Here is a 16,838-nt window from a genome sequence, read left to right on the forward strand (position 1 = left end):
CAGTCCTGAAGCTGGAACAGGGTCTGCTTTAGCTTACTGCTCCTGTTAATAGTCATTACTCTTTGTCAAATACATATGGCCCATCCCTGGCAGTGGTCAAGGACAGGTTGGATAGGGCTCTGAACAGCTTGGTCTAGTTGAAGGTGTCCCTGCCTGTGATAGGGGTTTGGAACCAAATGGTCTTTAATGTCCCTTCCAACCCAACCTATTCTATGATTCTATGATATTATCAGGGACCTGGGGAAGAGGAAGAAGGCTGCAAATTCTATCCACATCGTACATGGCTTATTCTAGCATGTGTCTGCTTCTAGACTGTTTTACTTATAGAATGAAATTATAGTAGCACTCATATTTAAGAACATGATTGAATAAAACTCTCATTTACTTGTTCTTAACTTTGTAAGACATTAACATTAGTTTTTAATAAGAAAATATTTTGCTTAATGTTCTGTCTCAATGATGGTTCTTCAAACCATCTTATGGTTTAAGACCATAACATGAAAGTATGGAAGTTCTATTTTGTGAATTAAAAAAAAAAAAAAAAAAAAAAAAAAAAAAAAAAAAAAAAAAAAAAAGCCAGTTGAGATTTGTCAGGATGATAACTCTTCTGTTGAGGGTGGGCTATTTGTAAGAAAAGTAAAAAGCTGCAGAAATTTGGCTACATTTGAACTTGAAGGAATAGGATTCCTATCAATCTTTTATACAGAGGAGGGGCCATAAATTTAAGGAGGCTCTATATTTTACTCTTCTCCAAAATTTAAGATCTTGTGATTCGTCAGCTGTCAGAAATATTATGCAAATGTATCCCTTAACTTTCTATTGCTTATCTACCCAGACAATGTTAGCCTTCTACAGTTATTTCCACTATTGTTCATATGTCAGAGTATTTCTGTATAATGAAAATATGATCCAGCATTTAAAAATTCTAAAATAGCTCTTTTTTTTAATATTTTCTCTTTTTTTTTAAGAACAGTCTAATGTTAAGGGTTTTCTTCTACATTTTTAGTTTTTACATTTTATGTTCACATTTTTCTGTTCACAACAGCATAGAGAGTTTCAAATTTGCCATTCTAAGCTTGAAAATTATGTCCAAACATAATGAGATGCATGAATGGAGAAAAAAAAAAAAAAAAAAACCTTTAAACAATTTAAGAAAAAACTCACCACTTTTAAAGACAAAATGGAATAATTTTGAAAAGAAAGGATGAGGGAAAATGTACAGATATGTGCAGGACTATAACATCGCAGGACTTGATAGTGGATAACCAGGGGTGAAAGAGACTCAGAAAGTAATAGATTATGAACAGAACTTAAGAGGACTCAAGAAAATTGTAAAATACTTCAGACACTGTGTCTGCCCTTATTTTATCACTGTGTGCAAGAGGGAGCTTTGAATTTTTAGCAATCTAGCATGTTCCCAGATACTTTTCTTGAATTTTAAGCTGTATTTATAATTTCATCAATATATGTGGCTGTTAGCATGTAGATTTCTGTAAACAATGGGAGAAAAGAATATTTGCAAGATAATTTGTTTAATCTTCCCTATAAATTTCTTATTAATGTAAGCTTCCTCATTGTAATATATAACTTTACAGCTCTGGCTCAATTATTCCAACTTGCATGTCTGAATGAGGTATATGTTCTCCAAAAAAACTCTGAAATGGAGAGTATATTTCAAAGTTTATTTAGTACCTGTTATCAAAATGCATTATCTTTGAAAATTAATTAAAATTACACATTTTGTCCAGCTCATGGATTTCATTATAGGATCTTTCTAAATCAAAACGCCTTTGATTAGCTCAGAAATTTCCATAAAACCAGTCCTGCAGGGTTACATTTGTGATTAATAACTTGAATGTGTCAGAATTAATTTTTGAAATCAAGTTTGATCATGTTAACAAAAAGGGTAATTATTTTTTGTGTATCTATTACAACAGCATCTAATTTGAATATGAAAACGTCTAATATGAGTTAATCTGATAGGGTCAGAAGATACTTTTCAGTTCCAGTCTTCTCAGATGCAAATGTGTGTAATAACGTCCTGAATTCTGTAAAAAGAACTTGACTCCTATCTAGGAAATTAGAACTTACTGTTACTGCTTTTATTTCATTTGTGCAGTGAAAAGAGAAACAGGACTCATGCTACTTTCAAAAGAGATATGGAGAGAAAATAACAATTCTCACATAATAACAGTAAGTAGCTGGTGAGAGGAAATAGTAAGGCCCCAGTAATGATACTGGCAATGACATTTGTCAGCCACTGATGAGCTGATGTATAGATTGCCATGCTGAGGGAGGGTAGGAAGAAAAGACTGAGGCTGGCAATGAAGAGAGTATAAGAGAAGCTATAAGAAAAGCTTGATAAGTAGAGCAGCTAGAAGGAAAAACTGAAAGCAAGTTGTTAGGGTCAATATTGCTCAGCAGTGCTGGGTTGCTGGAGTCTGGAGGCTGAGGCATGGTACCAGTGAGAGTGCAACAGAGTGGCTGTTCCTCTGGCAGGCACGAGCAAATGCCCTTCTTTATTCCACCTGTTCTTCCTATACAGGATTCAGCTTTTGACTTTGTTCTTCCTGATTTTTCCCACTCATTCTTAAAAGACCTAAAAATAACTTCTAAAGCCTTGAAAAACCTTTGGCTGCATTTCACCATTTGAGTTACTTCCTAGTAGGTTTATAAAAGAAAACTGAAGGTACCTACTTTAAGGAAGTTCTCTTCTGAATTGTAAGTACTTGGAAAGGCTCAGTATCTGTGACAGAATCATGATACTGGTATAGCTGATGCCAACAGTTCCTGCTTAAAATGCTGATTCCAGATACTATCATTATGCTAACCTCTGTGCTTGAAGTCTATAGATGTACATTGTGGAGCTAGAGATCTTTGTACTTTTTGTTCTACTGAACAAAGATTATTCCAGGACCATGACTGTGTTCCATGTCTGCCCTGGGAGAGCAGGCTTGAAAATACCAGTTAACAGTTAGCAGTCACAAGACCTGTGATTCTGAGACCACCAAATTTGTTCCTCATAAAATTAGATGTTCTGTGGTTTGGGGCATGGAATTAAGCTTGGGCTTTTTACCTTTTTGGTAAATGTTACTATGCAAAAATGTCCCTCTTAGCATACAGTCTTAAAAATGTAGCAAATTAAGTAGAATGTTAAAAATACCAAATTCCAGCAATCTCTTATAAATCAATGATCATATTTTAGAATATAAATCAATAAGTGTTAGATAGACTAAAAAAATCCCAGAAATTTAAGGAGAAACCTGGTAGCAGTCTTTTAATAAGCCAAAAGTAGTTCCAAAGATGAATGAAATAATTAATCTGTGCTCTTTCTAGATGGTTGAATTACAGCTATCCTTACTTTAACAGGATCCTAAGATATGTTTTTCTTTATTTTTTTATTATTTTCTCAGAGAGGCTAGTGAAATACTGTAACAGATTGTCTGTGGAGTCTTACCCTGTTTTTTCTGAGTTTTTTATAGCCTTTTGATTTTCATAAATGGAGTCAGATCTTTTTAATTATTGTACAATATTAAGAGCAGTTTTCTACCTTTTCCCACAGATGTAACATAAACAAATCCTTTGTTTTTCATTCTCTGTCCTTTGTTTGCATATTTCTAACCTGAAAACAATTGTAACTGACAGTTGGTTTAGCCACTTGGCTGAGGGGTGAAAAACCCCAGAAGCCAATCTTCTGCTAGACCCACAAATGTATAAAAAGTAAGAAATAAAACAAAGAGGCTCTCTCTCCGCCTAGATTTCAGCTTTTGGGCTGGATGGAGAAACCTCTGCTCTGCAAAACCGCTTGTCTGACTGTGGCTGCTTTGTGTGTCTCAGTGACAGTGGAGAGTGTGAAATTTTCATCACTGGAGGTCTTTCAAGAACAAATTAGATCAAGACTGGTCAAGTATAATTTTGACTTGTGATAGGAGAATAGACTAGATGACCTCTCATAGCAGTTGTTTTTTGTTTTGGGGTTTTTTTTTATACCCCCAACCCTGTTTTCACTTTCTTTTATATTTCTGTATGTATCCAAGTCTGAGAATTGTCAAATCTCTCTCTGATGTTTTCAATTCGATATCATACCCATAAGCCACTGAGCATGTTTTTGGTTTGAATCCTGCTTTTAGGGACTACTCAGTTTCTAACTTCAATTGTTGGGTATTTAAACGCTTTTTCCAGCACTATACTGAATGCCAGAAACAGGTCACTGAACAATGAATGCTTGTGGATTAACTTTAGGGATTCCAGCATACGAAAATAAACTCAATGTCTGACTGTAATGTACTCCCCAGCTTCATTTCTATATGCAATTAAATTACATACTTTGAAGATAAATAATGTGTAAGTATCTTACTGGAATACAGGTGTATAGATACTTTAAAGGATTGCCATAAACCTTAAATTCACTGGCTTTAACAAAAAATAAATGTAAGTATGACGTGGAACATGAAAGAACAACTAAAACTGATCTCAGTTTCTAGGTAAAAGGTTTTCTCCCCTGCAGTGGAAGAAGTATATTTTTCTGCTGTGCAAGATAATAGATACAATTAAGGCTGACTTATATTTTGAACACTCTGAATGAATATCTCCCAGATGGAACCTGTGTGTCTCATCTAGACACTGACCTAAGAAACAAGCTGACAACTCCTCAAGTCAGAAGATTTTCTCACACCATTCTTAATTGTTTAGCAATCATGAAGCTGAGAGCTTCAAAATACTTGCTTGTGGCACAGTAGTGCCATTGTTTCCACTGTCCAAAGAAAATATGACATTTTAGTCAGTTTGATTCAGCTTTACATTAAATTTCAAAGTACTTGCTATTTAGTGAAACTCTCCTTGCTGATATGCTTTAACACTGGTGCTCTAAAAGCCTTTAACAGCCTCGATAAATTTGTAGCAACAGGAAAATTTTGTTCCAATCCAGGCTCTGGGAGACAAGCATACAAAAAAATAAACAGATAAGACTCTATCTGGACCAGTGCCAGGGTGCCCAAACTGCTTTTATGATAAGTGGCTAAAGCAACAGTAATAAAAGCCTTACAATTTAGGAGTACAAGACTTAGAAACAACTAAGGAAAGAAGGGACACCATAAGGGCTGAGGTACACTCTGAAGATGAAAGTGGTGAAGTGTGACAGGTAAACATAGATTCTGAGGTGCTTTAGCATACTGACACTGCATCAGACCTGACAACTGAGAGGCCTGTTTGTGAGCAGGCATTGTACATCTTTTATTGCTTAAAATCACTTGCACAACTACTGAGTCTTGAACTTTTCAGTGTGTCTTTAGAAAGGTTACTGCTAAAGGTGAAGAACAAATGCTGACAGAATTATTAGTTTCTTCCATGAACTAAACAGACCCAGATTGGTTTGGTGGCTTTTTTGTTTTGTTTTGGGTTTTTTTCCTTGGTTTTGTTTTCAAATGGCATAAAAAAAGCTTGTTGCTTCACGAAGGTATTTGAAGTTATTTCATGTTTGGAATATTTAGAGGGAAATAAAATAAGGTCCATCTGTATAAGCAGATGGGCACATACATGGAATGGGTGGATAGATTCATAGTTTTGAGTTTTCGTTTTATACAATTAAATGTATGCACACTTAAAAGATACTTTATTGTTTTGACATGAGAAAGGAGACCTGAAAATGTTGACAAGAAGTTAAATCTTAACCAAACACATTCAGACACATTGTCACAATCAAAGAACTGTAAGGCATGTTAGGATGAGTGGAGGCATAGTGCAAGACATTGGGAACACTGAAATCTTTCTCAGTAACCATGACTTGAACTGCATTGGCATTTTTATGATGTACTAAAGTGTGTGAGTTTAACTTTCCATCAGTTCAGCATGCAGACAAACTTTTTGCGAGTATTGCTTGCCTGACACAAGATCAGAGTTGGTTCTAGTTGTAGGTAAAGGATTCAGCTGATCTTTAGGGAACATAGAGCATTTAACCAGATAAGCCTATACTAACTGTGTTGAGTACACCAGAGACATGTAAAACTACCACTCCTGCTGCAGTCACATTGTGGAGAATGACTTTTAATATAGAGACCTGCTCCCAGAAGCTGCAGAACTTGCTTTTATCCTTCCCCTTCTCCACTTTCTCTAACATGATGCAGAGCAGTTAACTCTGAGTCTTTCAGACTTTCAGTCTTTCAGACTTTCCATTTTCCCTTCTTCCAGAACCTTCCTAATCACTTCTCTCTACCTTTTCTCTCCCAGTACTAATTCTTCCACTGGCAAGAGGCTCAGGCCCTGCCCACTGATGGAGAAATATTCAGTTTTGATAAGATAAAAACAGTTCTGGTTAGGATACAAAAAGTGCCAAGAAGTTGTGTTACAAAAGAGGCAGCTTATTTCACAACATTCTTATAGTTCTCCTTCTGTTAGCACCATGACAAATTCCAGATGGAAGGAAAAGCAGAAATAAACTAATCATTCATAATTTAGAAATGGTTATATCTCCACATTGTAATTGTATTCAAAGTACTGTGTTGTATTTAATTTAAATTCATCAAACGTGACAACTTGGAAACACTGAAAACAAATTTGAGAGTTATATTTATGGTACCATGATTGTGTGTTCTGAAATTAATCATTTACTCTGAACTGGGTGAATTGTGATAAAAAAATAGATGTTTTTTTTAATACCTATCTTCACCACTGAAACACATTTCGACAAACTCTGTGATTACTTCTTTTGAAATGTATTTATTTTTATTTTAAAATATTAAAATATTGAATTGCTTCTTACCATTGACTGCATGCAAGGAAAAAATACTTTCATTTGTAAAACTTCACTTTTTATTGGTAAATATTTAAAAGTGAAAGTTTCAAAGCTGATTTTTATTCAGTGTATTTACTGCAGAGCAGTAAACTGGATGCCAAACTCACAGTAGCTTGATTCTGAACACATGTACAAATATTGGTTTACAGGAACTCATGAAATAGATTATTTGAAATAATTTGATAGGTAGTCTGCTCCAAGTTGCCATTTTGCAGAAAGTAACATCCTTTCAGAGAATATAACACAACTTTCCCTTCAGAAAAACTACAGGGCAAACATAAAATTTTTACCACCTTTAGTAACTTATTAAAGTGAGACATAAACTTAAGAGAATTAAGGATTTTAGAGGGGTTAAGATTTTATTTAGAGATAAGCTTTGCTGAAATTAACTGAAGTAGATAGGTAGGCTTTGCTGAAATTAAAAGTTAGTAATTAACTAAGAGAAACTGGGTTTGGGATCACTCTTCATATTAGGATAACTGTCAACTGTATGTTTGGTTATCTGTGTTTATAATGAAGAATACAGAAACTGATAAATAGCTTTTAGGAACATAAGACAATTGTAGGCCTCCTCTGCCCAGAAACCCATTGAACAGTCACGAAGACAGGAAATAGAAGTCCTACCAAGGGTTCATTTATCACATTTGCATTGAAAAGGGAGAAAGGTCAGAGTGAGGAAGACTTCTTTACTTCCTCATTTTGGGGACCCCTCTCCATGAAAAGGACCACCGACCCATTTCAAAGAACAAACTACGCATGCTTAATGGCTTTTGAGCTAATTACCATACGAAGCAGGGAATGGGATGTACCAGGGTTATGAATATGCATTTGTGTTCTGGATATTCAATGCTTTTGTAACTAAAAGGATTCTATGATCACCTGTAAATGGCGGTGTGAATTTGGGAGCCATCCCGCAGGCTGCCCTGTGTCATAATAAACACACACTTTCTAACTTTAAACTGTTAGAGAGTTTTTGTCTGTCACAGTTGGGTATCAATACTAGATCAATACCCATATTTTCTTTAATAAGTCAAAAGGACCTAGAGTTAATATCTGCACATGAATAACTACTTCAAAATAAACATAGTGTTAAATGATTTTTTTTTTTAAATATATTGTCAAAAGCAAGGGACCTGAGAAGTTACATAACAGAAGGCAATCTTGTCTGGGAGACCTTTCCTAAAATTGACTGAAATAGACTTTTTACTAATTTTACTCTGCCTGAAAATCATATATTATGAGATAATGTTAAAGGAATTCTGGCTAAATAAATTATCATATAAGCCTAAAAAACCACCCTAGATGCTACTCAAACTTCAAAAAGTTGACAGCAATTTAAACTTTGTGAGACCTTGAAAGAAAAACTGTTCATTTGGAGTTAAATTCAGAAGGAGAATAAAAAAGTGAAAACAATTCAGTAAATAATTTCCTTAATTATGTAGAAAATTGATAACCCTAGATACACATAATATTTAAATTTCTGAAATAAATTAGTCAAATAAGTAAATAAAGTTTAAAATATCAAAATAATTAAGTGGAACACTTCCCTGTCTAGTCATATATTTGGTTGCTTTTCTCATCAGACAAAAAATATTAAGTTTAATTCTTTAACAACATAGTTCTAAATGCATAGAAAAAACAAGCATTAAATATATGAACAAATATTATGAAGTACTGCAGGACTGAAAGAAAGCCTGAGAGAATGGAGCGGACTACTAGAACGCATTTAAGAGTTTTTCAGTGCATTGCTTCTTGGACCAAATCTCTTTGGACACTTCAATTTTTTTTTTTTTTTTCTCTCTAGCTAATAAACCATTGCCCTTAGCCTGTGTTGAAAATTCCCTCTTTGCAGTGGTTATATTGAACTAAATAATTATTTATAAAATGTTTGTCTATATTAGATGCACTTCAAAGTTTTTATCAATGTATTAAATACTATTACATTAATCAGAATGTTGCAAATATGATGGAAAATTAATTTCAATTGTTTTAAATGCGATATGTCAAAATTACTAATCTATGTTTCTTATTTCAGTGGTGGGACAATATTTTAAAGATATGTATGATAAAATTCCAATCCTTCATTTTTTTTCTTTCATTTCTTTTCAGCTGTGTCTTGTGGCATTCCTGAGTCCCCTGGGAATGGTTCAGTTATTGGTAATGAATTCACTTTGGGCAGTAGGTTGATATATGAATGTAATGAGGGCTTCAAGCTAGAATCTAGTCAACAAGCAACAGCAGTGTGTCAAGAAGATGGATTATGGAGCAACAAAGGGAGGCCACCTGTTTGCAAATGTAAGTGGGCATGTATTTCTCAATAATATTTTCCCCGAACTTTCTCATGAAATTCTTCACTGCTGATGTTTAGGTTTTGCATATACATATGCCCTGAAGTGGCCATTCAGGAATGCATCATTGTTTAGCTTGTAGTAAAGTAGAAGAAGCCCATAAATTTGTTTAACTAAAAAACCTTTGTTTTATCTTTTTCAAAACATCTGAATTTAAATCATTAGATCATTAAATTTCCTGTATATTTTCTTATTATGAATAATATGCCATTCACCACGGTGAGTTACAATCACCAATAATTATTTCCTTTCTAATATAGCTTCTGAAGTAATAAAAGCAAAAATTATTTCTTAAAATATTAGTGTAGATAATTAAGCTGGATAAGAGTCCTTCAGTCTTAATTTCTGGCTCCTGTGAGGAACATGCCAATGTGGTGCAGACTCGTCTGCTATGGTATAACCTCTCATTTGCATTGGGCAGCCACTGCTTCTCTCTGTCCTGCATCAAAGCAATAATTACCTGAGCCTGACTTCAATGTGACTTGAAATTCTCATTAGGACATAATCTCAAAGTTAATAATTGCTGTAATACTATGATTAAAAATTTTGATAGTTAATTTAGAATTTTGATCTAATCAACAGCATATGTATGTGCCTTCCAGATTCTGAATTTGATAAGCACTTTAATTCTTCAAACAAGTAAAATTCAACTAATTTTTAAAGAAATAATAAAATGAGGCATATACAAGAATTGTGAAGTTATATATGATTGTGAACAGGTTTTCATTTATTTAAATAAATTCATAACAAACAATTGTTAGAAAATATTTTTGAAAGTTACTTGAGAGAATTTCTAGGCAGACTGGCATTTAACCTAATTTTGAACACCCTCCTGAATACACTCTTTCAGTAACTTACTTCTGCCCTTGTAGTTTTTCCTGGTACTTACATAATCTGAAGCTGGCGTTCTGTAGTGTAAAGGCCTTGTTTCATTTTGTATCCACAGTGGAAGAACAGAAGTTACTTTATCCCTTTTTAGTCTTCTTAATGTGTTCGAAAACTGGGTTTTTTTCAGTGTAGTGTGTTATCCTTGGTGAGCAGTCATACCTCTCCCATATGTTCACTCTCTTTCTGTTTTCAACCAGATGGGAAAAAATAGGATGAAAAATCTCATGTGTCAAGATTAGGACAGAGAATGGGTTCAGCTTAGAAAAAGTTAACTTAATGTATTGACAATTAAAAGAAGGTAAAACAAACTTCAGAAAATAAAGGTTAAAAACCATCAAAACAATGCTTTCCTCTCTCTATTGCCAGAGTCACCTTCATTCTGTTTGTTCTTTTCCTTACACCTGCCAGTGCTAGGGGATAAGGAATGGGAGTGGTGGTCAGCTTATTAAAGACTTCACTCTGCTTCTCCTTCTTCCTTCTGCTTTTCCTCTGCTCCAGCATGTGTCTTCTTCATGAGCTATTGAACTTCAAGATAAATTTGTTCTAGTGTGGCTAGTGTGGCTAGTGTTCTAGTGCGGCTCCTCCATCAGCTGCAGATTCTCCAAGAAATTCTTCCAGTGTGGACTGCAGTATGGATATCTGCTCTGCCATGATCCACTCCATTGGGCTGCAGCAAAACACCAGCTCTGATGTCTGGAACTCCTCCTTCTTATGTGACCTTAGTGTTCCCTCTGCTGTTTCTCACTTTTATTCCTGCCCTCTGCCTGTACTGGGTTTTGCCCTTTCCTACACGCAGTTTCCCAGAGGTGCTACCATCATGGCTGCAGAGCTCAGCTGTGTTCTACAGTGGGTCCTTTGGAGCTGACTGTGCCCACCAGCCTCTCCTCACAAAGGCCATTGTGGAGCTACTCCCTCACCTCTGCCAACACCTTGACTCCTGAATCCAGTGCACTCAGTCACTATTTCTGTTGAGATAACTATCTTATTGTGATTCATTCTCACTCTTCCTTCCTACTTTTAGGACCAGTGATTCTCATTATTGTCCTTTAGACAATTTCCAATTGATCTTCACCTTTCTTGAAGGGCAGTGCCTAAAACTGTAGACAGCAATTCCACAGAGAACATAAAGAGGATTACTCAAAACCAGCTGTCATCACACAGACATGATCTGAATTCAGAGCTGTGGACAGAGGGAAGGCAGTGCTCCAGTGAATTGAAGTGAGCTTCATTCTCAAAAAAAAATTGGCAATGTACAAAGCACACACTTTTTTTTTTTTTCGAGGGAAGAGGCCAGATAAACTATCTGGGGATTAGATACACTAAATTAATAACACTATATCTGCAATGGACAAAACAAACAAAAAGCTTGTATTATTGAAATGGTCAAACAACCAGACAATGATTACCCTTTAAAACAAAGCTTAATTGTTAACATTTAGCACACCTTTCATTAAAAATTTTGTTTAGTATTTATAATAAACTAACAAGATACTTTATTTTCTTCTTTGCCTTCTCTTTTGCTTTTCTAAAAATTTGTTGTTTGAAAAAGAATCCTATTACTTCTAAATCTAAGCATGCTAAAGTGCTAGTGATGTACATGACAATTTAAAATCAATATTTTCAGAATGGATTGCTATTCAGAGGCAGGCATGCCTTACCCAAGATTTCTTACTTGCAAAGTGCAGAAGAGCTTAGACAACCTGCATAACAACCTGTTTCTTTCAGTATTGCTGCTGTAAGGATAGACATATTTAGTCTCCAGAAACAGAAGCATCTCTAAATTGATGGGAAGCAAACTCAACACAGAAAGGCAAATGGTAAATAAATAAGTTCATTGTTATTCCCCTGTCTGTTAAAATAAAGGTTGAAAACCGGGCAGTTTGTTTCGCAAAGCACTTCTGATAATATCATGCCTGAGGGAGATGTTTGAAACGCCTTTCTTTTCATTAAAGGTATTTACATCAGATTTGAAGCATGAAAAATATAATTTGTGATGGTCATAGAGCAAGAAATAGATGGATCATGGATATTAGGCTATTGTATTTAATTACAGAAAATAAAAAGCAACAGATATCTACTAAGAAACCTTAACTGAATGACAAATATCTTGCTTCAGTTATTCTGCACAGAGATCCCCAGAACATGATGAAGAGAAGAGATTTCTCTACTGCTCTTCCATGTAATCAGAGAATAGTTTGGGTTGGAAGGAACAATAAAGATCATCTAGTTCCAACCCCCCTGCAATGGACAGGAATACCTTCCACTAGACCATGTTTCTTACAGCCTCATCTAACCTGGCTTTGAACACTTCCAAGAATGGGACATTCCCAGTTTCTCTAGAAAACCTGTTCCAATTCTTCACCCTCACAGTGAAGAATTTCTAATCTAAACTCATTCTCTTTAAATTTGAAACCATTACTCCTTTTCCTATCACTACATACTCTTTTGAAAAATCTCTATCTAGCTCTCTTGTAGCCCCCTTTAGGCACTGCAAGGCTGCTCTAAGGTCTCCCAGGAGCCTACTTTTCTCCAGGCTGAAAGACACCAACTCCCTCAGCCTGTCATCATCAGAGGCACTCCAGCCCATTGATCATCTTTTCAGCCTTCTCTGGATTCACTCCAACAGGTCCACATCCTTTTTTTGTTAGGAGCCCTAGAGTGGGACACAGTATTCCATGTGTGGTCTCATGAGAGCAGCATAGAGGGGTAAAATCACTTCTCTCAACCTACTGGTCACACTTCTTTCAATGCAGTCCAGAATATGGTTGGCCTTCTGCACTGCAGGTGCATATTGCTGGCTCATCAAGCTTCTCATCAACCAACAGCCCAAGTCCTTCTCTTCAGGACTGCTCTCAATTTATTCTGTGCCCAGCCTGTACTTGTGTTTCAGGATGCCCTGACCTATGGGCAGGACCTTGCACTTGGCCTTATTGAACTTCACAAGGTTCACCTTTATCCATTGATTTGTCTGCTTGTCAAATCCATGTCTCTCTGGCTTTTGCTCTAACTGCTTTCCTTTTCATAGAAGTATGTGGATGCAAAAGCTAGAATATTGAGTTTATGGTTCATTATTCTAGCATTTTAATTGGCTGAGATAATCCCTATAACTGCATAACTTTGTTGCTTTTTTTCACTATTCTTTTAATATATTTATTCAAAAATTTAAATCAGGCCATTGACTGGTTTATGCTAATTCATCTAACATCAAATATTTTAAGGAAAGCTAATGGCACTCTTCCATAATCTTCATATTGCAGATTTCACTGTAGATTTTTTTTTTTTTGAAGGTGTGGTGTGCTGAGTTGTAACAGTGATGGTTCAGACATTTTTTTCTACAAACTAACTGAAAAATAATTATAAATTTTATAATTTAAACGTTTATAAAAGCCTTTTTTCATAATTTTCAATATGTTTGGAAAATATGTCATTTTAGAACTAAGAATCATAAGTAGCTCAGGAATAAAACTGCTAAGATAAACAGGCAAAGATTCACCATCAACTCATTGTAGATATTGTGATGGTGATTTTTATTTGCTAAGACATTCAGAACATCATACCCATTTTCTTTAAGAAATCCTAAGGTCAGTAAGTATTTTTTGAAGTATTTTGTCAGCTTTTGGTATGTAACATGGAGTACTTATTCAATGAACTGTAGTAAAACAGTTCATACATTTAGCAATTTTTAATTAGTCCAGAGACTGATAACAGATTGGCTTGATATAACTGACTGGGTTGACAGACTGATGCTGAAATCCACATGATCCTTTTGTTTATCTCTTTTGAGATTTTGAAGCCTTTCCTGTTTGAATGTATTGATCAACACAAACAGCTTAATTTTTTTCTTTTCTATTAGAATATTGAGACAATCAACTTGCTCAAGTGATCTTATCTTGTTCTTAGGTCTTTGTTCATAGATTCTGTGATGTCTAGGATTACTTGTTTTCCTACTCTCTTCTAATTTTACTAATACTTGTGAATTTAAACACACTAGTGTCTCAGATATAACGGATGACTTCACCTTAACGTTGCTCTTATTTTTAAGCTAATAGTGAAGTTATTCAAAAGGTTATATATGTGAAATATAGGTCACATTACTGCATTAGGTTCACCAAGCCATCCTTTTTCCTCACCTGCTTGACTACTGACATTTGGGAATTGCCTGCTCCTGTGCCCTTGGGATGTAATGCTTAAAAAGTGACCAGTACTTAATGACTCCCACACCTGCAAAAATGTTTTCCATGATTTTACTTACTAGTTCCCTGAGAAATTTGAAGTCTGCTGTCCTCATTCCGGGGTTGAGGTTTTGCTGGCACTTTTCCTCCTGTCAACAGAAATTTTAAACTCAGCAGCTTTATGGTCACTGTGACCAAGACAGGCACCAATCTTCACTCACAAGATCCTCCCTGTTGACAAGCAATAGATCAAGGAGGACATCTTTCTGAGCCAGTTCTCTTAGCACCTGTTCCATAAAGTTGTCATCTAGGATTTTTAGGAATCTTCTGGGCTGGGTTATAGCAGCTGTGTGGTTTTCCCGGGTAATTTCTTGCAAGTTGAAGTCCCCCATAAGACAAGAATGGTTGACTTGGAAGTGTCCCTTAGTTGCTCAAGGAATAATTTGTTAGCATCATCTTCCTAGCTGTCGGTCTACAGTAGGCTCCCACAATGACATTCACATGATTTGTTTGTCCCTTGATTCTTATCCAGAAACTCTCAGCTGAGCCACTGCCAACTGAGAACTCCATATATTCTACCCCTTTTATTACATGAGTGCTACCCCCTCACCACCTGTTGCCTTTTCTGCCCTGCCTATCCCTCCTGAAGAGCCTGTAACCCTCCAAGAGGGCACTCCAGTCACAGGACTCATCCCACTGGGTTTAATTTAAGCCAATTATATCAGACTGGGACTGGGGCAAAGCTGGAGCTCATTTTGTTTTACTTATGCTGTGTGCATGGTGGAGAAACATTTCAACTGTGATACTTTGTAGCCAGCACCTTGTGAAGCAGGTTGATGGATTAGTGGTTTTTCCCTCAAGTTTTGGCACACCATGCCTTGCTCATCACTGCTAAGCCTGGTAATTTCCCTTTCCCCCTTCCAAACTACTTTAAAGCTCTGTCGGTGATCCCCAATAGCTCCTGTGCTAGAGCTCTCTTTCCCCTCTGAAAAAGGTGGTTCGTATTAGGTGCCAGTAGACCGGGTGTTAAGTAGATCAACAAACCCCAAATTTTTCCACTTACTCCAGCCTAAAAGCCACGTCTTGACCTGACAGATCTGACTTTTTGGGCTTTATAACCACTCTTTTTTAATGGTAATTATATTTAATTAATAATTCCCTGCTTTTGAGTCTGTTCAGAATTATCAATATATGGAGATTTTCAAGTCATTAAAATCGATAATCATGATTTCAAATTATAATTATGTTTTCTGACCTGTATTTTCTGCAAATCAATTTTATTCATACATTTTTGTATAAAAATGCCTGGAGAAGTAGGAGAACATCTTCACATCTGCAAGAAGCTGAGATAATCCCTTACAGATTTTCATCTATGTAAATGAGAATTTAAATATTGCCCAGACCATAGTTTCCAAGAGACTGACCATAAGTTTATGCACTCATTCACATACCATGTGCACAAAATCAAGCATCTGTTAATAGCCACTTTTTTGTTTCTTGAAAGATGAGGAATTTAATAAATCAAAATCAGTCCCTGTAAAATTAAATTTTTTCAGGGAGCAGGTTTAGTTGATTACATCACCACAGCCTAGAAATATATTCTGTATTGAGGAACATCTTGAATTGAAAATTGCATATTAACACATTACAATCTGATAGTTGTTTATAAAGTGTGCTTGCAAATCTAAGTATAGCTATAGAGAAAGAAAGAATAAGTTGCATACTGACGTCACTATGTAGAGGTAACATCTGTGCAGCATATTTGCATATTCTGAAATATATGCATATTCTGAGATAGCTGAACTTGTCTTGAAATGTCCTATGTCTAAGACTAAAATTTTTGCTATTGGACTAAATAAGAAGCTTGTTTTCACATTTGAAAGAATCAATAAAAGTATATCTTGGAAGGGGGAGTGATAAAAATGTTAAAATTGATAGGCATTAAGTTCCTGTTTAGAATATATTTTGTTTTCTGAAAGACTTATTGGATTTTCACTACAAGGTGTTAAGTAGAGTTCTTCAACATGCATATTTTATTTAACAAGTACAAAAAAATGTTTCTTGGTTGAGAGTTCCTAATCTTTCGATAGGTATAAAACACAGTTTAGTATCGATACCAAAATAAATTAAATTAGGAGGTAGGAAGTTCTCTATTAACCCAGGATGCCATTCTTCAGCAGTCAAAATATTATTTTAAAGGCCAAAGTGAAGACCTATTAAGTTTCAAAGTGATTGTACACTGGCAATCCTTCTCAAGATATATTTTTAAAAAATCTAAGAAAATTTTCTACAATTTCAACTCAATGTAACGTTATAATCTGTCATTTGGAAGATCTTCAAATTATTTCTCCTTTATAAATACTTACACATCTTCATAGATATGCTGTGTTCAGTTCTGATTTTCCTGGATGCCAAAATTTACTATGGGTAAGATAACTATTGGAAAATGTAGGTATATAATTATAGCATTAACGCCTAATTTGTTGCAGGAATTTTGATTCTGTCACTTTCCTTTTAGTTCAGTGATTGCCTGAACTAGTCTCTTCCATCACACATTCATACTTGTGATAAAAAACTCTTTATACCTCTCAGGCAGTGTAAGGTCTACAGAATATATAATTATTTATTTATGTATTTATT

At 35.3% G+C, this 16,838-nt stretch overlaps 1 protein-coding gene across 1 annotated transcript in view; it reads left to right on the forward strand.

Annotated features, from left to right (window-relative positions):
- CSMD1 (CUB and Sushi multiple domains 1) overlaps nucleotides 1-16,838 on the forward strand; it is a 950,789-nt gene that overhangs the window by 868,695 nt on the left and 65,256 nt on the right. The window contains 1 exon segment of the mRNA XM_040059570.2: nucleotides 8,900-9,085. Coding sequence (XP_039915504.1) covers nucleotides 8,900-9,085 — 186 coding nt within the window.

This window comes from Hirundo rustica, chromosome 3, assembly GCF_015227805.2.
Source record: "Hirundo rustica isolate bHirRus1 chromosome 3, bHirRus1.pri.v3, whole genome shotgun sequence".
Classification (NCBI taxonomy): Eukaryota; Metazoa; Chordata; class Aves; order Passeriformes; family Hirundinidae; genus Hirundo; species Hirundo rustica.